General features: G+C 37.9%; 1 protein-coding gene across 4 annotated transcripts in view; it reads right to left on the bottom strand.

Annotated features, from left to right (window-relative positions):
* tln2b (talin 2b) overlaps window positions 1-23,867 on the bottom strand; it is a 126,825-nt gene that overhangs the window by 30,464 nt on the left and 72,494 nt on the right. For all 4 annotated transcript variants that reach the window (XM_087797604.1, XM_087797605.1, XM_087797606.1 and 1 more), the window contains 16 exons: window positions 22,399-22,607; window positions 22,174-22,272; window positions 20,026-20,193; window positions 18,574-18,868; window positions 14,280-14,446; window positions 11,620-11,748; window positions 9,678-9,791; window positions 9,485-9,598; window positions 9,273-9,407; window positions 9,038-9,166; window positions 7,484-7,586; window positions 5,614-5,822; window positions 5,119-5,238; window positions 4,189-4,386; window positions 2,262-2,401; window positions 625-718 (listed from right to left, as the gene is read on the bottom strand). In XM_087797604.1, coding sequence (XP_087653730.1) covers window positions 625-718; window positions 2,262-2,401; window positions 4,189-4,386; window positions 5,119-5,238; window positions 5,614-5,822; window positions 7,484-7,586; window positions 9,038-9,166; window positions 9,273-9,407; window positions 9,485-9,598; window positions 9,678-9,791; window positions 11,620-11,748; window positions 14,280-14,446; window positions 18,574-18,868; window positions 20,026-20,193; window positions 22,174-22,272; window positions 22,399-22,607 — 2,423 coding nt within the window. The remainder of the gene's footprint in view (window positions 1-624; window positions 719-2,261; window positions 2,402-4,188; window positions 4,387-5,118; window positions 5,239-5,613; window positions 5,823-7,483; window positions 7,587-9,037; window positions 9,167-9,272; window positions 9,408-9,484; window positions 9,599-9,677; window positions 9,792-11,619; window positions 11,749-14,279; window positions 14,447-18,573; window positions 18,869-20,025; window positions 20,194-22,173; window positions 22,273-22,398; window positions 22,608-23,867) is intronic.

Raw genomic sequence — 23,867 nt, 5'->3', positions numbered from 1 at the left:
TAGGCAAATAATTGTTTACTCTCAAAACTTACATTTCCTAAAAAAAACAACAATCTGTGCTTTGACACAAATTTGAAATATTTTTTTTCTATTACTACTAATGATAAATGTTATATATGTTGTACATTAAGAACACGAATAGTGTATGTGACAAACAAAAATTCAACAAAATGTATTTTCAAGTTTTAGCGTGTAGATACTTGAGTTTGTGGCCTCATGGTTTCACGCATCATCTATTTTATTGTTCATATTCTTTCATTATCTCTCCATGTATCCATGTGTATTTCCACCGGTGGCGTGAGTGCAGCTCTCCATTGCAGAAACCTGAATGAAATGATTGTTTCCGATGATGCTCCACGGACCGGGGAGGTAAAATAGTTCCCGCACAGTGTATCAACGGCCTCTAAACGCAGGCGCACCGTCATCATCATCATCAGTGTAATTGAAACGACTGAACCAATGTCACTAATGCAGCAGCTTTGTATTTAGTGACCATCTGTAATGGATGAGGCGGCCGCTGCAATCCGGAAAGAGCGATCCGCGGTGATGGGAAAACATTTGAGGAGATGACACCGGCAGAATGAAACGGCATGAAAAGAGAAAGTGTGATGTGAGGACGGCTACCTCCAGCTCCCTCAGAGCGTTGTCACATTCTTTTTGTCCCGCAGCTTGCTGTGTACAGAGCGTGATCAGCTGGTTTATACTCTCTGTCACTGCCCTGAAACACAAGAACACACAATTCTATTTTCCACGTGTGCTACGCCCACACACACACACACACACACACACACACACGATCTGTCTGTGCAAGGAGAGACGGCATCGTGGAGATTGCCTGCAGTTTGTGTTCAGCCTTGCTGAGCACAGACAGATTCCAGCCAAAGCTTCCATCTTCCTAATTAGACAGGGAGAATCAGCCAGGCCCAAAGCCCAGAGGGACCGGCTGTCTCACATCTCTCCACCAGGGGGGTGAGACAACACAGTGAAGGCATCGCTAGTAAGGAACCGTCGCCAGGAATTGGGTCCACGCTCAAGCATAGTTTATGCATGCACTGCTTTTTATAAATAAGAGAGTCATAAATCCTGAACAGCAGCATTACGCTAGAGTAGCAAGAGCCAGAGGACACCCTGGAAAACTTACTCCAAGTGACATAAATAAGCTGGGTCTCCATTGCTGTTTTTTTCAAGATGACATTTTTCAAATTTGGGTACACGTCCAATAGAATAATGTTCATGTTGATATTGTGACCTATAAAGATGCTGGTGTTTAAGATAAGATAAGGAAAACAGGTAAGGAATTTGTCGGGAATTTGAAACTAGGATAACAAGGACATTTTGGTAAATATAAAATTAGTTAATGAACACGGAATTTGGTTTCTTTTGCATTTATGCAATATATGTCAACATTAATGTCCGCGGGGAGGCAGGTGTGCAATGGCAAAGGACAAAAAAAAATCCAAACACAAATATTGGTTCTTCATGCTTCATTTACATGTCAAATATGAGGACGATTCCATTTTGTATAGCTAACTATGGTAGCCAGATTTTTTTTCCCATTTGTGAGGTGTGTCTTTGAACACTGCACAGAGCTCTAGATTTACAGAAAGAGATTGCTTCTTAACAATGTTCTGATGGTGAAGTATTTTTGAATATGGCAGAAAACTATTTCCATGTGTGAAAAGGAAGAGTGGCAAAGAGGAAGGGAACCCAGGTATAATCAGAATTGGAGTGGTATTTTAAAACGGCACATGTACAAGTGTGATGGAAACACAGCTCCAGAGCCAGAGAAACGTATTCAAAAGAAAATCGAAAATCTCTCCAAGGAATGATAATAAATAGTAACCACTTATCATTGTCATTGTCATTAGGAATATTTAGTTTTGTTGATTTTATTTTTGTATCAATCAGAAATGTGATCGTTTTATCTCACTTAAATATTTGTTTTTAGTATTTTATGAAACAGGTTGATCTTAACGAAAAATTAAAGTCACATATATATACTTTACATTTGACAAGTTCAGTTTATGTGTTAAGCTCAGTTCTAAGATTCAGTTATTTTTCCTTTTTGAACTTGGACATCCATTGGCCATAAGTTTAAGACCCCTGCTTAAGTGAATTCATGAAGGAATAAAAAAAGTTTGATAGATTCGAAGGGTGCCTTTTTTTTTGCGCACATAAAAGCTAATCAAAGACAAACGAGCAGAGACTGAGAGGAATTGAAAAGAGGGAGAAAAGAATCTGAAAGCTGCAGCTCTTCACACCTCGCAGCCACGGCCAGGAGGTTCTTGGCGTTGGCGGCGCCGGGATCCACAGACAGAGATTTGGCAGCCAGCAGCAGCTTACTAGAAGCCATGGAGATGTTCTTCAGATTACCAATGACTTGGATCTGATCTTCTTTGCTCTGCGGAAGTAAGAAAAAGAGAGGATATCATGAGCATCATCCGTACAGATGAGAGGGCGTCTTTGGAACGTATCTCTTGCAGCTGTCGCCTCTTTTTTCCCTGACTCGGCGTGACCCTGTCAGTGCGACTCCCTCTTGCACGTCCCACTCACTCCATCACCAGAGCTCATTACATCTGGCCTGTAATGCTCAGCAGGGATGTCATTTGATCGGGGAGTTAGGTATACACCGATCAGCCATTAAATTATGACCACTTGACTAATACTGAGGAAGTTCTTGTCAAGCATGAGCAGCGAGCGCAGATAAGTGAGCAGAGGCCTCCATGGACCAGACTTGCTTGTCCAGCACATCTCACAGATGAGATAAGATTGAGATCAGGTCTGTAGCAGGGCACATTTATCTTGCTGGAATGGGCTGCTTCCATTAGGAAATAGGATTTAGAGGCGGACTAGAAAAGATGCTTACATGCAGGAGCAGCAGCTACCAACGTTCCTAGCAACATAAAAACTGATGTGTTTTTTTACAGCACCTTTCGAAACAGATATTTTCAAATATTCTTAATGAAATTTCTCCTCAGTTCATCTTTTTTAAAAGCATGTCTGTTGGAACGGCATAGGTCTCTTCCACTAATTATTGACCATGTCATTAATACAGATAGTTGAGGAGGTTTCTGGACCATTTCTCTTCTTTGTTTTTGCACGAAAGGAACTACTATACCCGTTTGTACAGTTTATTTTATAATTTAGAGAAAATATACACATTGAAAGAAAGAACAAATGGGAAAAAATAAATCTGTAATCATAAAATTTTATTTTTGATAACCTCCACAATACATTACATCCTTAGAATGTGACAAATGTAATGATGTCACATGATGTAATAGCCAATCTATGAATTAAGACGATCATAAAATTGACAGGTTTTTTTTTACAGGGGGGGATGCAAAGATGGTGTAGAGGTGGTGTTGGCTGCTGTATTTCTTAAAAAAAGGGGCCACATTATATACAGGGTGTCAGCAAGCCATTTGAAAAAATAAATAACCAATCGGTTTGGAAACAAAATCTAGGATAAAACCCTCAAACGTTAAAGGTAAGGATATTATTTCAAATACAGCTTATTTTCCATTTCTTTCCACTTACTTTCAGGGAAACTAAATACTACAAATAAAAGATACAACATTGTCCAGGAATGTGGCAATAAGCTGATGTTGTTGCAAAGATCAACACGTTGTTTTATTTTATTCTTATTCATAATTTCCATGTTATTGTATATTCATGTAATGTATTGTATTTTTATTAATCTCTTTTTATTTCATTGATATTATTTTCTTCACTTTTGTTGTATTTACAACACAAGGAATAAAGGTTTCTGATTCTAATGTATGATATTTAAGTAAAATTACTATTGTTACCTTTTCAAATTGAGTCATGCTGGACTAGGATTCATCACAAATACACATTTAATTTTAACTGTCAAATGTCGAGATGCATGATGGTACGTGCAGAGGACAGGCAGTGAAAACAGATGAAGGTCAATGGAAGTGAAGAAGAGAGTGCAGGCATCATGATGAGTTAGCAGAATCAGAGATGAATGGGGTTGTCATTTAGAGAGATCAGAAAGGACAGAAATTCTGTAATTACAGGGACAGGACATATTGAAAGTGAAAAGTTTTGGCGGTCAGACTGTTACGGACACTTATAGAGGAGAGACAATGCAGGAGATGGAGAAGGAAGCGGACCACCACTGCGGCTGAAGGATAAACCATCAGAATAGGCGATGAGACTCACCTGAGTGTGTCCTGCCATCTCTACTCCAGCGTCCAGGAACTCATCAAAGTCCTGGCTGAACTTCCCCGAGGCAGCCGCCAGCTGTCCGCTCGTTCCACGCGAGGAGTGGACGACCTCGCCCGCAGAGTGGTTCAGCTCAGCTGCTGTGTGGTTCAGATCTGTTTGGGCCTCCTGGAACGTCTTACTGCAGGGAGGAAGCTTCAAAGACGGGGCAGGCATTAATTAGACGGACTTTTGTTAAAAGAACATCAGCTTTTTTTGAACGTCTCTCACAGACACTTTCAAGGGCAGGTCAAACTCAAGTGGAGCGATAAGAGATGACTCAAGTACACACGGTATCAAACCGAAATGAATACTTTCAAAAGTATAGTCTGGAAACAACAAGCAAATCCTTTTTTATATTTACCAGAATTACGTTATTATTGCTCTTTTATAAACAGAGTACACATTATTCACAAAATAAGAAATTACAAACTATAAATACCCTTCTTTGTGTAAAGGTTATCTATACTTTTATCTTTCCTTAGAATTGCAATTGCAAACATGAATACAATTCTAGCCATAGGAAATAACTGACTAGTCTAAATACATGAACTGTAAGTAACACACACAAGTATATTTTGTTTAATATCCAAAATTAAAAGTACATACAGTTTTCTATTTGTTTGAGGAAAAAGTGTAGTTCAATAGTATTACGTTGTCCGGTTACAATTTAATACATTGATCCAAATTGCATCCATTGCCATCCAATGTACTCAGAGTAATTAGAGTAAAGCTGTATTCTAGTACTATTGGCTAGAATTCCGTTATCAAATCTTAAAAATAAACTTTTTCCGGCTTCAACTCATTATAAGAGTTTGAGCGAAGAGTTTTGAAGCAATGCGAGTGTCACACATAATTTAAGGACGATTTACGATTCTTAAAACTCACAACATCCACCAGGAGCTTCTTGCTGGCTTCTCCAATGCTCCTGAGAGCCATGTCCACATCCTTCTGGCCTGGCAGGCAATTTACACAATTATTCAGGGAGTGGGACACAGCTTTGGCGACCTGCAACACAACACGACACCCTGTCACGGAAGGACCATCAGTCACTCTAACAATGTGCTGCGCGACACAAAGTCGTGTACAGATGCAATAAGAGCCGCGGCGCTGAAATTGTGCTTATAGGAAGGCACAATAAGCAACGCCACTAATTCATGCAGCTGTCAGAGATATATGGCAAACAATATGTTTCTCCCCCGAAGGCCTGCAGGAGACTGAGCCGTTTTACCTCGGCTCTCCCGAGAGGAGAATACGAGGCGAGCGAAAATAGCAATGCTCCGAAAGGAGAGACGGAAATGTTTACAAATCAGTAGAGAGATGGCTGTAAGAGACAAATGGGAGTGCGACATTTTTATGTTTGCATATAAATCACTTCAGTACCTGTGCCAGCCTCTGTTGACTCTCGGCGTCTCCGGGATGAACGAGGGCCTGGTGGGCTTCATGGATCAGCATCGAGGAGCCTTCCATCACACACTGGGCCGAGTCCAGCATTGCGGCGGAGGCCTGGGGCTCCTTGGTGCTGGCGGCGACGCCTCTGGCCGCCTGGGCCAGCGTCCGCAGAGCCTGCGCTGTTTCTCTGGCGGCAACACCTGGACACAACATGACATGGTCGCTTTAAACAAGGATAACTATTTATTGTAACGCCAGGAGTGGAGGACGAATGTGTCGGTCGTCCAACCATCTTTACAACGCAGGGGGTTTCCACAAGTTTTGCTTTAAGTTGTAATTTAATTGGAGTGCGGAGCTTGGAGAAGATATCGTAAATAATTAATTTTTTTCATTCAAAATTCTCTTTTTTTATAGCTTATAGCCGGGCAGTGCAATCAAGAGGCCAAATTATATACTGTGAGTATTGTAAGGGACCGTCGAGCTAAAATAAAGAAGATAAAAAGAAAAATCGCCTTAAATATGATGGTATAAATGAATTATGAAGTTACAAGTTTTATTAAATTGTATATGATTTAAGTTAATATATATTATTTCTGAATATAAATGATGTTCTTCCCACATAAGGAGAAATTAAAGTTCTCATATCAGTTAAAAAAAATGCATTTTTACTTCGATTTAAGGGAGTAACATAACAGAATGTATTCTGAAAAAATATAGAGGGAAATAAAGCCACTAAATCACACAAATAAGAAACACCATGAACAAATTACCAGTCCATCCCATTACCACACTCGCACATGTGTGTTATACATTCAATTAGGTGGAAAAAAACAACCAATTACAGAATAAAACTCAAATAAACAAACACACATGAGAGAACAGTGTTTCATATATGGAAGTACATCAGCACCATCAGAGTATTGAATGTTCGTAGTTAACATTTAAAGTGTCTAAACATTTATTAAGATGTAAAGAATAATAGATTTTTTTTAATTGAATTCAATAATTTGTATATTCAAAGGGTGAAAAAATGTTTTTGTTTCCTAAATTACTGAATTATTACTTTTTAGACAAATTGTTTTGTTTTTTAAAGGTTTCCTATAATTCAGAAATCTTATTTGAAGAATTTTAAATTCAATATTGTTCTGTGTTCCAATTATGATATTGAATTTAGAAAATCATTTTTAGAAAAAAAAACAACATTTAAGTAAACAATTTAATTTAAAAAAAATTCAATGTGGAAATTATTGAAAAAAGTTTTGTTGTATATATAATTGCAGAATAAAATAAGTCACTAAAGCATGTCGATACATATAACATATATTTGTTGACCTGAATCAAATGTACTCAACAAAATCACAGAGTGAAACAAGCTTTCCGTTGGTTTATGTAGTTAATAGGGTCCTTCCACACAAGGTGCTCTTAAATTACTCTTCATAAAATTGAGAAGGAACAAATTGCATGCAATTGCATTTAACAGTCAAGTGGAGCAATTTGCTGATGGAATGTTAAATCTAGTGAAAATGGGATTAATGAGTAGCTACAGGCACCCTGAGTCACGAAGAGAAGTGCTGCCCGGGAGCCGTCATTGTCGAAAATGCCATTCTTTATGTCTTCATCTCTTCTTCTCCCTCTGGATTGTAAAGTGAAGCCAAAATTGAAGGCAAATCACTTGAATGGAGCTGAATCCTGAGAGGTTCGTTTCAGGCGTGGGGAGATAGTGAAGGGAAAATGAGTCATAATATACCTAGCATGCAATCGCAGCCTCACATTGTGAGCACAGTTCAACGGATGGACATAAATATACGGTCAGCGGTTGGTCCTCATCTTTTCTTTTCCACGAGCACTTGACTCATCCTACCTGTGTAGTGTTCGTTGCCCTGTGCGGCACAAGTCAGCAGCTGAGCCATGGACGATCCCACCGCCTTCGACGTGCTTCCCAAATCTTGAGCGCACTTTTCCAGCTGTGTGAGCAGAGGAGTAGACATAAGGTTTAAAAAGCGCTACCAGTATGAGGTAAGATACAGTAAATGACTGCAGAAAAAGAGACGAAAGGTTTTGTTCTAAAGAAATGTCAAGCGTTTCATTCACAAGCGTCAATTTTATGAAACATGAGGAGAAAAATGAATAATTGAGTCTACACCAGCTAGTGTTTGAAAGCAAGATAACTATTGTTATTCTAGGGAAATGTTGGCCAGCATGTCAGTTTAGAGGAAAACCTGCTGTGATCTCTGCAGATGTGTTGAGCGTCTTAATAAAATAGTATTCCCTGTTAAAAAAGTGGTTCTTCTTGGAGCCTCCAAGGATATTACAGGCCAATTTATTTTAACGTTTAACTAATTGTACATAGTAGATGTACAAAGACAAATCCTTCTGAAGCTTACAGTACATTTATTTACTCTTTATATTTTATAAAGTTGATGCTTTAGGACTATAATAGACATTACAATTTTAGACCCAGGTTTTTATTTTATTCTGTAATTCAACCACAAAAAAAATCGTATTCCATGTCTGCTGGCAATAAAAGTTTCTGAATCTAACAATAATAAACTTGTGTTTTCGAACACACAAGCACAAATAAATCACTAATTTCCCAGATTGCGTCGTACTGAAACAAATATATACTACTTGTTTTTTTTTTTACAAATCACTTTTGCATAAAACATGGTGAACCAGGAGAGGCCATTGCACATGGATTTATCGACATGGACTGACAGTACCGCTAGTTATGTTATCAGCAGCTTAGTTTTATAATTGAGCTTAATCTTTAGTATCCTTCCCTCATATTCTAGCAACACACCTTTTATTATTGGATTTTAATATAATTAATACAACTGCAACAAATAAATGGATCCAACGATTCAAATCCAATGGAATCGGGATATGTTGATATGTTGATATTGTGACAATGACCTTTTGATTACATTTTTGTTGTTCTGTTGTTTTCTTGAACAATTGGGATCCAGGAAGATTTTGAAGGATTAATCAAAAAATATACTTCTTATCTACTGTGTGCTTGGGTTTGCTACTGCCACCTGTTGTCCAAGTCAGCTTATTTGAATTTGTCTATAGAAAGAACAACAGATTTACCTTTTTTATCCAAAGTTAGCAACTTTCATAATTAGTATTTCGAATGCTAATGCTAAATTATCTTAAGTATCCATTTTCCAGAGACATTTTCTTCCATATGTCTTGGGTCTAATTGGACATCATAGGCAATTTTAATGTAACTTTTTATTACACTAGTGAAGTCCTTGGTTCAATTGTTAAACAAATGAATATAAATGTTTAAAAAGCTCAGGAGTTACAGAAAATCACTCTTTATGTGATTATTTTTATAAACCATCAATTACAAGGAACCATAAAAATAGCTTATTTAATCACCCTTTACCAAATCTAACATGGTCGCACTGACCGTTTCTCCAGGGAGAGGTTTGAGCTGAGCGTCGATGACGGACATCTTGGCGTCCTGAAGTTCACTCTTGAGCGTCTGAACAGTTTTCAGGGCTGAGTCGATCTCCAGTGGACCGCAGGCTTCATGAGCCTACGAACAACACACAGTTCACCGATGAGACGTCATCTTATCAAACTCAGCATTAAAGAAAGTGGATTCAAAAGAGCAAATTCCTGATTCACCACATTAGGCTTACCTTTTGCGTGGCAGTTCTGAGCTCTGCCAGACAGGTTGCCAGGTTCTTCGCACACTGACCCAGTTGCATAGCAGCGGCCTGATCCGTCACCGTTGGAACCGCTGACTTAGCAGACGCCACCATCTTACTCCCAGGCTGCAGGATTAAAAAAAACATAATGAATTCACAGCCTCCACGATCGACTCATATTCCACCCGTGATCATTGTCCGACCTGTAAGAAACCCTGGCTGGCCATGATGAGGGCGAGTTGGGCTCCCAGCTCCTCGGGCTGGGACTGGCTGCTCCTCATGCCCTGCACCAGCTGGGGGATGTTGTCTGCAACGGCCTAAAAGAGACCCACAAGGAAGGTGTCATGACTCCTGTGTGTGCACCGTGATGGATGTGGTGGCGGCCGATGATCGTACCTTGCAACTGTGCACTAGCTGCTGGTGTGAAACTGTGTTCTTGTTGGAGGCGGCGGCATTTTGGGCGGCTGCGATCGTCTGCGTGGCAGCAGCTGCGGCTTGTTTGGCTGCGATCTGTGATGAAAAGAATGAAATAATGAACCTTTAAATTGTTTTTATTAAATTAGACTTCAGGTGAAATACATATCAACTACAGTAGTAGTAAATCATTGGAGATAACTTGTCAAAAATAAAGACAATACTCGTACTATTGTTATGCTACCAGTTACTCTGCAATACTTTATTTTAAACTTTCTCACATATTTCTGGTTATTTTTATTTTTTTATTTTGTTTTACCATTAGTTAGAATATATAATTTAATTACAGGTGTGAACACACGAAAGATAGTTAGCGTGAGCACAATCAACATAGTTAGCATGTACACAAACATGATTGTTAGCATGAACACAAACAGGCTAGTTAGTATGAACACCATAAAGCTACTTAGCATGAACACAAACAAGCTAGTTAGCATGAATAATAACAAGCTAGTTAGCGTGAACACAAACAAGCTAGTTACAATTAACACAAACAAGCTAGTTAGCGTTAACACAATTTGAATACCAAGACAATATTTGTTCAATATTGTCAATTAAAAATTTACCATTTATTTGTCCTGTGTAATATTATTTTCATGCAAATAAATCCTAATAATTTATTAATTAAAAACTTTTTTACTGGTAAATTTTTTTATTTTTACTGCCAAAATTCCTATGATTGAATGCTTGATTATTAATGGATTATAAATAAATTAAAACATATTTTGGTAACACTTTCTATGGAGGTTATATTTATAATGCATGAGGACATTTGTATGTACTTGTATGTGATATTATAATGGTTTAAATACATGTAGTTCAGTTTATTACAAGCTTAATTTTAAGTGCTGGACGATAGGAGCTGCAAGTGAAGTGGGAAAACTCTCATGTAATTTCAATGTAATAACCTATAACTCTGTATTTGGTTGATTGAACGTCTTTTCCGAAAGTTCTACCATTGTACTTATCATTAAATAAGTATGGTCTATAATTGTAACAATTATAAATTTAATAATAAAATAAATAATTGTTAACCTAATGTTAACAAAGTCCTGTAATATCTGAAAACATAAATATATATATATATATAAACACTCTTTTGAGGCTGTAATATTAGAAGTTTACAAACAAAGATCTCAGACAATAGTCCTTATTTTTCCTGATCCATGTCACTCCAGCCAGTGAAACCGTTTAAACATCTCCTGGTTTGATCCATTTGTATTTATTTACTATATTAGTAACGGAAAAGTTGATGGCATCTGATTGCCTGCTCAGTGGTGCCTGCTTGTGTGGACTTATCTTTAGCTATTAGCACTATCGCAGAAACTGCCTGATTCAGGGATGCAGATTGAGATTTATGGTGGATACGTGAAGTGAAGATGGTCGAGTCATTAAGGGTCGAACTGATACCAGAGGCTGGGCACAGATCTTTACTCTTTGATAGATCTTTCACAGCACTAATGGGATTCATAAGTCACTGCCCGAGGACAGGAAAAAAACATCAGAGACCAATACACAAATGAATGAACGACGGCATTTCAGCAAGGGGAATTATGTAGGATCGTTCAGCCGTATCATTATGACCACCGTCGGTGTGCAGTGCCAGTGTTTCTCTACTGAAGGATTTGTTGACTTCCTGTCAATCTCTGCTCCAAAGGATCAGTTTCATTTATTTTTGCCTCACATCAGAGAAGCACCACTGACCACTGCCATCAGCAACAATCAATATTAGAGAAAAATGCGATTTATAAAATTGTTGATTCAATATTTTCTTCACTGAATGGATTAAAGCTGAAAGCTGAACTGGAAAAATGTTGTTTTATTTGGATCAAAGTCAGAAGAGATGGTGGTCCTCATGACTCACCTCCAGCCTGTTGACCAGTTTTTTCTTGATGGCGTTCTGAGCCGCTGCATTAGTGGCGACACGAAGCCCCTCGGCCGCCTCTCTCAGTCTCTGCTGCTGGTCTTCATTCTCCGGGTAGGCAGCTGCTCCCTGAGGGGGCGCACACACACACACACACACTTGTCAACACACAATCATACTCACAATTGATAAGCCGGGTCTGGCTGTACAGTAGATGATCCGCGGCTCTGAGCTCCCCTGTCTGAAGTTTCCAAGGAAACGGTCGGCACCACACACTCCCACTTCCTCTTTGATAATGGCAGTGATGTGGTGATTAATGTGTCACGGATCAAAAACATCTAACAACCCAAACGCGGCAATTCACTTGTCGAGGCGTTTCGCGCTGATAATATCCTGCTACTGAGTACAGAGCCAGGGGCTTATTAAGAGCCACCGATGCTGCACTCTCATTTTGGATGTAAAATAATGCCAGCGAGCGCGCACACACAATGACGCCGGAAATACGTGATCCGTGAAATGAAAGCAATACAGAGATTTGGCGTGTTTAACACATTCGACTTCGATGGAGCTGCAAAGATTATCGAGCTGAACTCTTGCTCCTCGATGAGTAACTCTCAACTCACACTTGAATGACTTGCACATCCAATTGAATGTTTCACAAGGTCAAGGTCATATGTGTCACTAGGTGGCCAAAGTTCACCAGCTGCTGCACGTGTAAAGATCAGGTAGAAACTCCCAATTTATTCATTTATGTGTTATTTATTATTGGTCTCTAAATATGGGGTTTATGCTTTAGGACTATTGTTATTTTTGGGAGTAATTATTGTACCATACAATATGTAAAATATATTCAATTTTTTTTAATATAAAATAGTTCTTTTTTGTGAGATTAATAAAGTTACATCTAAATAATAATTTTAGCATATTTAAGTTTATACACTTTTCTCTTTTATTTTTACTTGATGGCTCCTCATGAAAGCCACTGTAAAAAGGTGTCCCCTGAGAAAATTTAAATTCCCACCATTGATCAAGGCTTTTTCGGATAACGGTGCCAAATCTGGCCCATTTCAAACTGTGCAGCTGCTTATGAAATGAACATGCATGAAAATGTTAAATGAAAGTGAGTCAAAGGCTTTGCCAGGCAAGAATTATTGTATTTCAGACAAAAAGATTTAATTGGGATAATTACACCAAATGACGCACATAAATACGACACTGACATCTGCAATGCTTAAAGGTCTGGTTTTCAGCTTTTGTCAGAAATGGTGCAATTACGGTGTTTTGTATCGGTACCTTGTAACTGGTATGGTTGACCAGAAATACAATTTTACTGTCTTCTTCTACTGATTTTTTCATTCAGACACTCATTGACTTCCACCATTTTGGTTTTCCCTCTATTTCACCTTCACTCGCTAACCTCATCTTAAAGGCTATGGTTGCCCTGGACAACAAGCTTCGACTTTGACTGACACCATGCGTCAATCGCCAGAGATAGCAACATCGCAAGATAGTGTTACTTATTTTTCGATGCTCTAATAATTGTGAAAGTGTATGCTTTGTGTATTCATAATTTGTCTTGTAATGTGAGTCAAATATATTGAAGTGTGAAAGTCTGAATAAATGACAAACAAGTTGCGAGTGATCATAAGCATCTGAACACATATATAACTAATTCATGTATTTGGATTGCCTGCCTGAAGATGTGACTGCACAGTGTCTGATTCAACCTCTTCCTTATGGGATTATTTTCTTTTGGATTCAATAACATCGTACACTGATCACAGTTTTATTTTCGGACACATAATCACAGTTTAATTTTTCTTCAGTTGCAGAGCTTTCAGATAATTAAATATGACACGATGCTGAAATTATCTTTTTTTTTTTTTTTTTAAACGTGCCTTGAAGGGTGACTTTTTTTTTTTGCAAAACATTAAACATTTCTATCACTTTATGTCAGCGGGACTGGACCAGAGCTCCCCCTGTGAAGATGTGTTCGTCCACTCAAAACTCACTGAGAAAATGAAGGAGCCGAGTCAACGCTAACACTAAAACTGGTTTGACGTAATGCTTATGTGTCAGTTTGTGTCAGGTGTTATTAAATGTCAGCCAGTGGTGTTTTATTTCGTGAAATGAACGGAGACACTTTACTTTTATAACTCATTTCCCAAATGTTCTTGTCATCAGTTTTTGATGCAAATGTATCAGACGACTCGTACATTGTCTTCCATTTTCCACTCTGTGCTTGGTGTGAGTCCCGGGTTACAAGGCATTTCTAACAGAGAAAATTCATACCTTATAAATTTGAGTTAACATGGGGCTGCGAATAAACAAAAATGTTATTGTCCTCCAATTGAAAATGATGGAGGACAATAACATTTTCATTGATCTAATATAGCGTCTCAGTCATCACCATTGCAAACAAGTATCAGTGTGGACGATGGATCCCAAATTGCCAAAATGAATGATGCAGAAGTAAAAAAGGAAAATGAATCTTCTTTTTACTTGTGTTTCAATCAAGGTAAGTGCGCTTCACTTGAGGAAGAATCTTATGTCCCATCTGGATACTTAAAACATCTCTTCATCAATTACAACTTAATTACAGTATTATTAAAAAACGCCACTCTTCATGAAATTCAGAATTGACACAAACTCCATCTTACCTTCGCCGCCTCCACCATCCGTGCCGTGGCATCGGCCAGCAGTTTCGCCGCGGCCAAAAGTTTTTTGGAGTTGTCAACGTCCACTTCCGCCTCAGCGTCGGATCGCATCGCGTTGACGAGATCGGAGGTGGCTTGAGCGAGCACTCTGGCCTGACGCACCATTTCACCTTATTAAAAAAGAGAAAAACATGCAGACATTGTCATCTGGCTGATGTGTTTGCATGGCCACTGTTGGCAGCAGCTCATTAGCGCTGACAGATGGGTGGGTGTTGACGTCTAAGAGAAGCTTTTTTGTGTGTGTTCTGCCAGAACTGTAGGTAGCTATGAGATAAAATGTGTGTTTGGCACAATGAAGATTTAGCAGCTATAACATTTACTAGTACAAAGGGTATAATCTTTTAGGTTCTGATTCACTGGTAGCAGTGACTAGGATTGTAAATATCGAAAAATTATACATCAAATCTACTGGAAACCCAGCTCCCTCCAAACTCCCACTGGGCTGTAATGTTTGTGATGTCATTGAATTGCTTTATGTTTCCAGCCAGGTACAACAAAGTATGATTACAAACTCATTTTTGTTATCAGGAGGCTTAGACACCATCTGAAACTCCTTCTGTAGCAGGAGGTTTAAACAAAAATGTTTTAACTATTGAGTGCTGTTTACACCATAAAGCTCCACTGAGGTTTGTTTCACAATACCTAGTGTTTTATTGAATGTTTATCATCTGTGTTTGCAAGAAAACGGAAGCGAATCAACATGTACTTTACTTGTTTACCAGCCTCATTAAAAAAAAATTGTCGATCACATTTGGCTCCAATGTCCTGATTTTAACCACATTTATTTGACAAATATTCTTTATTGGAGTCAATGCGTAAATTTGTGACTTGTGAGTACAAATAATATACAGTTTAGGTGGATATGAGTCACTCAAATGTTTGACCATGTTTAACAAATGCATTACAAGCTAGCAGAAAGACTTAAAAGAAAAACCTTTATGACTTAAAAAAAACTGTATATTTGTAGAAGTGGAAAGTATATTATTTGTTATACTGTATAATCTTCTGCCTCGTGTCCCTGTTCACGGTCTGTTTATCTAAAATAACAAGAAAAAAAAGGCATTATAAAGAAGAAGCAAGTTTATCATGTGGGTCAGCTACTTGTACGATTGTATTCACCATCATGTATTCTTGAAGTGACTCACACAAGAGAAAAGCCTCAGGAAAATACCATATCTGGCAATACCCTGCACACCACCATTATAAAAAAAAAAGACTATATTTTCCTCACGCCCACCACAAGGCTGGAAATAACTTCTACTGTGAGGAAGATGAAACATTGTTGTGCTTGGTAACCTACATCTTTTGACCCTTTTTCCAACATCTGATCACGATCAATAGATGCTTTTGTTGATGCTTTTTATTTATTTTTTGGTGCGGCGCTTGCGGCAACTCCACATAATTACAGCATGAGCATCCAGGTTGATCACTTTCTGATCTCTTATGAGTTCAAGTTATTTTTATCGTTCAACATTTGGTCTAAATGCAGAATCCTCACTTTCCCGAATGTTGTAAAACACCTCATAATTGGTGTAAACTCTTAAAAACCTCGGCTCTCAATTTGCAGTTCTTGCATAATTCTGCTGCTTTTCACTCTTGTACTCACACGGCCAGAATTCATAACTCATAATCTCTTCATTTGGACGTGTCTATCTAACCATTCATAACATGTCATTTATCTATTGTCATCCTTGCAAATGTATTCTCTCCCTTGTTCGCACTGTAACAATCATCAAGTTAACAAAGGCAGCAGCAGACGCATGTCTTTGTATGGAACAAATTCCATTTCCTCCAGGCCGGTGTTGAGCTATTGTGTCAGACATTTTGCTCAGAGAACAAAATAAAAACTTTTTTTTTTAATTGCATGTGTTTTGTGTTCCAAAGATGAGCATCTAATAAACAGCACAGCATCTTGTGCAAGGAACAAAGAAACAGGGGTAATGAGAAATGTCATGCAAAAACAAACAAGCTTCATTTCTTCAACAAAGAAAACATTCATCAAACAAAACAAATACAAAGTTATGTCTAGATCAATGATTATTTGTCAGATGCTGCCCATCACGACCTACTGGAAACGACCAGGTTCACTGTGAAAAACCTGATTTTCAAGAAAGTAAAAAAGGTTGTATTTTTAGAAAACTAAGAGAAAATTAATCTTGACAAGTAGTATAAACTCAAAATTAAAATATGAAAAAGAAAACTTTTGTAAGAATATTTGAGCAGAGAATTATTCTCAAAACAAGCTGCAACAGTGGCTTGTAGAAAAGATAAAGACAAAACAAAAACATCCAACCAAGAACAGTTACGGTAAGCTTTTGTTTTCCGCAGTGCATTGAGTCAGTTCGTTACGCTGCCGTCTCCAATGTGCAGCATTTTTTATTTCCTTTTTCAATAGCCAGATTGAGAACCTTTAACTTAAAAGTTGAATTAAATGCATTTCTCTATGTGTTAAGAGTATGTGCATGGTGCAAAATTAATCTATACAGATTTTGTTGCATTACCGCCACCTTTATTACTTTCTTATATGAAACGTTCTCAATTCAAGAAAAGTATTTTAATTTTATCTAAATGTATAGGCCTTTACATGTCTCATCACAGAACAACCTTGACAGACTCCCTCACAATACTTCAGCACCAAGTGTCAATGCAAAAGTACATCGAAGGAGACATTTCCTTGTTGTTTTTATACTTTTAAAGTTTCTGTTTAATACTCATCGTAGATTGGTTTTCATGTAAACTTCGGCCCGACATAACAAGAACCATTAAAGCTGGGAATGTAACACATGACCATATAAGGAAATGTCCACTCGATTCTAAGAACCCACTCTGGGTCTTAAAACACACTGAGGAGTGGGGCCTCTGTGTCACTCTGACCATTCTTTGTTATCTATGCTTTTACTGGAGTGTCTGAGCTCCATAGTTTAAATTTGAGTAGGGAAATGTCCTCCCTAATTAATGAACTATTTGTTCTTTGAGAAATAAAGCAGGAGAAATAAAGTCTTTCTCAAATATTAACCCTTTTAGAGCTTTGTTAAATTTACTTAATCAGTTGGAATTCCAGGCCAAAATTATACGTATGTCTTTGTACAACTCAATTAATAAGTCTTAATTCATTCATATCTTCACTGTAATTGATGTGTAAATTACTCTTCTTAATGAAATATCTTTGTTCTTAAAGGTATAAGACTGGCATGCCTATATCTCACAGAACTTCTGTAGTAAGACCACTTAAACAAAAGTAGATTTACTTGCACATGTATCAAGAGTTAGAAAGATTTCACTGTAGAATAATTCTGGAAAGATGAGTAAGAAGACATGTGTTTTAAATAGAAGGTTCCAATGACGAAAAATATAGTGGCAATAATCCACTATATACAACCAAATTGCTAAAATGAGTTTACTGAGAGGGTGTTTATTGAGTGAGAAAGTCATTTTATTTAAGTAAGAAGGCATGTTGGGCAGTGTTGCTTTACATTTATATTTTAGGGTAAGTCTAATGTATAGAGCCTTACAAGTTGCACTTGTCAATTGGCAGGAAAACTAGGTAAGGGAGTAAGTAAGTCATTTATATGTATAGAGCGCTTTTCCAGACCAGGGTCACAAACTGCTTAAACAATCAAAAAGAAAAAAATACTCCAAAAGAATATACTAAAACGATCAAGAGTCCATTTCTATTTCTAAATCATTTATTTTATCCATATATCTCAAATAGCTCAATGTTAAAAATGAACGTTTTCTTCTGGTATTTTCTAGTTCTCACCATGTTTTATTAATACAAAATGAAAAAAGACAATGACATACACTAATAAAATACTTACAGTTCTTAGATTTTTATTTTTAACTTTCTTGCCATGAAATCAAAATCAATCCATAAATAAAGTAATTAAATAAATAAGTCTTTTTTGGATTGAAGTTGATCATATTCTGCGCTATAATGTGGACGTTTTTAACCTAAAATGTGTAATAATAGATTTCAATAAGAATGAATAATTTGTCATTTATAATGACTGCTGGTTTAATAATAGAACAGAAACTGCAGCTTCACTGTGATTGGTCAGAACCAAAGCGGACACGCTCGTCTATTTCTAAGTCCCGGCACAGTGATCCGTGAAGACAGTGGCTTGAGTGCAGGGAGGAGAGTTCAACCCAGAGCATAGACCAGAGTGCAAGGCGAGTTATTTTAGGAGCTGGTTTGAGGCAGAGAATGTGGAAAGTCAAGAGAGACGTTTGCACTCACCAGCATCACCCATGGAGGTGAAGATGTTCTCCGTCACGTTCATGATGGTGTCGGTGGCCTGGTCGTAGCGTCCGATGGGCTCGCCACAGCTGGCGTAGTGTCTGACGTGCTGCAGCAGGTCGCTGAGCGCCTGGCTGACCACACCTGCCGCCGCGCCGACCTGCTTCAACTGCTCGCCGTTGTCGTTGGCCGAGCGACACGCTTTGACGCAGGTCTCCACGGAGCGATCGACCAGCTTCCCGGCCTCCACGAGCTGCTCCTGACAGACCGGGGAGCTGATGGTCGGGCTCACCACCTGCGCGAGGGAGAGAGAAACTGACTGATCTTCCCATGAACGTGAAAATTGACCTTTTCAAAAACATTGTTCTGCAATGACTGGACCACAAACGGAATCTTTTGCCGTAAAAGAGCGGAAGTAGACAAAATAAAGCCGCATTCTCTACTGTAAAATCTGGAAGAAAAAGGTCATTTGATGGAGACTGGACAAGCTTTGTTTAATAAACGGGAACACTTCTTTCTATATTGCTGAAAACTCTGCACATCTGGATTACAGAAGATTGATTAAATTATCTAAGAAATAAAAGGTGAAGGTGTAGTTCCAGGGCGTTAGATTTTGAATTTAAAATTCAATTTGCCGACACCACTGTGAAGATCACCCATCTTGACTTTAATCACACGTGAGGATGTTGCTAATGGTTTCCCAACGTTTTGTTTTGCTTAACTCAGTTTAAATTTGAACTCACTTTACATTAACTTTTGTCTGCTTTATTTTCCTGTTTATTGTTTCACTTCCAATGTATCAATGTACCCCAAAAAGTTGAACTAAAAAGGCACAATGATGCAAAAAAAAAAGTTGAGAATATACTGAACAGGAAATATTTAATAAGGAAAGTTAACTTTTTTCTTTTTTTTTCTAATTTAACTATAGTCAAAATCAAAGGCTATTAAACAAACCCTCAAGCACTAGACAAAACATTAAGTTGTAAGCAATACATTTTTAACAATTAATATTCAGAAAAATATATTACAAAAAAAACCTAAATATATTTGTAATGTAATTGTCTTCATCCAGGGCTGAAATATCTTTACTATGCATGTTATGCTATCACTTTACTTCATAACAAATTAAAGCATTTTAACATGGTCTTTGCTGACTTGGATCATTAAATGTTCACAGTCTTCATATATGAAATAAATGTCTGTCAAATGTATTAGTTTTCCCACATTTTCATATATTAAAGTGACATGTTGATGAATTCAGCATCTTCAAGAAATCTAAGTCTCGTTCCGGTCATTAGTGGAAGAATAACTCACAGCAGGGGACCCTCTGAACCCTAAGAGCATACTTAGTAAATTAGCTTCCCCTGCAGGGGTCCCTCCAGAAGTCCTCACTATCCATATCAGCTCATCCCGAGGCCATCGGTTTTACAAACGGAACATAAATATAAATACCTTGGTGCAGGCGACCAGCTGTGAGGTGGACAGGGCACACTGAGTGGCAGCTGCGATCACCCGGTTCTGCAGCACCGTGTCCTCGGCCACCTGAGCCACGTTCTTGGCCTTCAGTACCAGCATGGCAGCTGCATTGGCCACGGCTTTGGCCAGATTCATCAGGGTCTCCTGCAACATATTCATCGACGTCCTTCAGTGCACAGCTGCCGACTCCAGAAAGCAGGAAACTAAACAATTGTTCGCAGGCTTGCGATGTTTACCATCGTAAAAAAAAAAAGCCATTAAAGGTAGTGAAACTGAATAAACAGCGGAGAGCGAGGAGATTAGGCTGCGACTAATAAATGATATTTGTGTTGCATCGGGTTAAATAATTAGTCTTATCTGGATGTAGGGGAGCAGCTTTGGAACCACACCAGGCTTGTGCGTGACATATGAGCCTTCTACACAAGGATGTACACGAGAAAATATAAGGCGGCACAAAAAAACCCCATAAAAATATACACAAACAGCGTTTCAAGGACATACATCATTTTAATAGTCTCACATCGCTTTGTAATTTTGATGAAGGCGACCAAAATAGAGCGCGATGTAGCAGGCGAATGTATTATTCTTAATGTGGTGCAAGATTTCTTGGGGTTTATTTATAATTTTATTAGTTCTTATTTTTAACACGTTTTATACTCTTTCTTTTGTCACCGTTTTATACTCTCTCTGTGGCAAAACTAATATTCTGAACCTTCTCCACAGCCAATAATACATATGTGTTGTAATGTTAATAATGGTGACACACAATTAAATTAATAATAATAATAAATAAAAAAACATCCAACTATGTGAGGTGATTAAACTTGATAAAATTTTAATTGATTTGAGGTCTGTCCTCTGTTAATGTATCTCTAAACATATTGTCTACTAATGTAATTGACCAGAAACCGTTTTCTTCAACTGAGATTGTATCTTCTCGTTTAGACTAATGTTACAGTTTATTTTCATGTCTTACCAAGAAGGATCTGTCTCGCCTGCAGTTAATACAAAACTCTGCAGTGAGAATTCTGACCCGCTCTAGTAGAAGAACTCACATTTCTCCGATCCTTAAATCTCTTCACTGGCTGCCAGTTTCTTTAAAGGAACTGGTTCTTACTTTCAGATCTATTCATGGTCAGGCTCCTCCTTCCATCAGTGATCCGATCCAGACTTACACCCCAGCTTGGGCTCTGAGGTCTGTGGATCAGAAGCTTTGGAAGGATCTTCCTCTCCCTCTGTGTTTGATGATCTACTGCCTCATTCAAGAAACGTCTTAAAGCATTTTTATATGTGCAGCCTTTTCTTAATTTTCTTGGAGCTGCTATGTTTTGTATTATCTTGGTCTTTTAATGTATATATTTTAACTGTGTATTGTTTTTTTCAGCGATTTACAAACCTTTACTAACTTACCTACTTACTAATCTACTACTATCCAGACCATGAACTATTTTTTTAAGGTGATGTATTTTATTTTTTATTTATTAATCATAATATGCCACTTTATCGCAATGTCTCTTACTTTAATTTAATGTATGATCTTTTTAAACAATCTGAATTATGTCATTCTTTTATTCTACCATCTCACCACTGGCGATCAAAGTTTTCTGATTCTAATATATATATATAATTATGTCGACAACTGACCTCTCTGTTACCACATATATAACATTATACACAAGAAATATTTCAGAAGATTTCGGCTCCTTTTGTTTATTGTAAAGGGCATTAAGGGTATAAGAAGCAACATTATAAGACCTTTGATTTACCTGTAAGGGAGGTTTATTTGATTTTTGAATGTATTTATCGTCCTTAAACATTTGTTTTTCATTTTCCTTTTTAATATTTTCTATCTCCTTCTATATTTACTTAAGCAAACCATTCAGGTAGTTTATTTAGTTTTAATTTTTCAGTAAATTACCCTTTTCATACTAACGTGAATCTTTTTTTATGAATCAAACCACATAAAACTGAATTTGTCAATGATAAATCTAATTTTATATAACAAAGCAAAGTATTATAAGTCAACGTTGTTTGTGAGCATGAATCAGAGGGGGATCCTGGAATGGTGTGTATATTCCTGTCTGACAACAGTGTCCTAGAAACGGTGAGTGGGTGGCGTCGAACCTGGAACTTCTCATCGGTCTCGCCCTCCCCCATGTGACGCAGCAGGTCCCCGCTGGCTTGTCCGATGCTTCCTGCTGCAGTCAGCACGGTCTGTCTGGACTGTGGGGATGACATCATCAGAGGTTTATTATTCAGCCCCGGCTTGTTCTCTCCGAGGCGGACATGAATTATCTAAAACAGACGACTGGATGTGGAAGCTCAGGATCTCGTGGGGGGGGATCTCACCTCGGTGGCTGCCGGCTCCACGGATCTGAGTAGATCAGACACGGCTCCCGCCAACATCCTGGCAGCACCCATGAGCTTGTGGCTACTCCCCACCTCGTCGTCCATTAAGGCGGCGAGCAGCTTGACTCCCTTGGACATCTCGGTGAGGTTGGAGGAAATGGTGGTGATGGCACAGCCGACAGCTGTGTAGTCTGTTTCTGTGGGTTCACCTGTGGAGGGAATATTTGCTCTTGATGTCTTCAGTGAAACATTCGCCAAACACACACCATATAAAAACACACAATCAGACACATTTCCTACAATAATACATAAAAAATTCCGATAACCCTAAAACAACATCAACACATACACAAAATACATTACACTTCTACTCAAAACATACACCCAGTCACAAGCAACCGACACAAACATGTCTCTGCGATACAAACACAAGATAATCCTAGTATTAAAAAAGGGCATATGTATTAAAAAAAGGTAACACAATTTGCCAACATACAACAAAACTAACATATTAACCCTTTTGAGTACACCACTGTATACGCTACTTTTGACGCAAACATCAACTAAAACATTTATACACAAATATCACAAAGAACACTCTAAAAACAAACACCAGCATGAAGAATGGATATTCACTGGTTTTAGTGTATGTATGAAGCTTTTATTAGGTTATAGGATAGAACTTATCAAATGTTTTTTACATTTTTTCATAACTAGTTTTGAAAGTAATTTATTTAAACTTTTAATTTATTTAAAGTTTTTCTTTATTCTATACTTTTTCCTTCTTTCCATTTGTTATTTTTTGCCATTATTTCTCGTCTTTCAAAACAAAAAAAGAAAGAATATTGAAAACGATATAAATAAAATACTATAAAACTATATATCTTTCATAATAATTCAAGTTAGTTTTATGATAACACCCTATTTACATCTCTTTTTTACTTCTTTCCGTGCTAAAATTCCCACAGTATCAAGGCTAATTCCCCTAATGTAGCCCCTCAGGAATCATCGACCTCTGACCTTTAATGATGTTCATCCCCAACTACAACTCCAAGGTTCACACAGAGTACAAACATATTTACCGAAAACTAAAAACACCAAAAAACACCAATCCACAAACCCAATGTGTCATACACAACTTTCAAATCGAAACAATAGTCACACACAGTTTCATACACACACTAACAGCTAACTTGGATTACGCTCAGATTATTTTGGAACATGGTCTAACTGAGGTGTCCTTCAAACGGCTCCACAGCGATAAGCATGTTGATTGAATAAATGGCCCTGAAGACAATCTTTGTTTTCATGGCGGACGAGGTCAACACAAGCCAGACAGATGCAGAGGTTGATTAATACTCGGCGGGATTGTTGGTGAACAATTGCTTCGTTTATATTCATGTCACAGAGATGTTAAAACAAAACAAAAAAAGCAAGAATAACGCGTTTGTTGGCACCATTTTATAAGA

The sequence above is a fragment of the Callionymus lyra genome, chromosome 8 (assembly GCF_982586985.1).
Source record: "Callionymus lyra chromosome 8, fCalLyr1.hap1.1, whole genome shotgun sequence".
NCBI lineage: Eukaryota > Metazoa > Chordata > Actinopteri > Syngnathiformes > Callionymidae > Callionymus > Callionymus lyra.
Note: the sequence above shows the minus strand (reverse complement) of the source record. Positions and strands in the feature narration are given on the sequence as shown.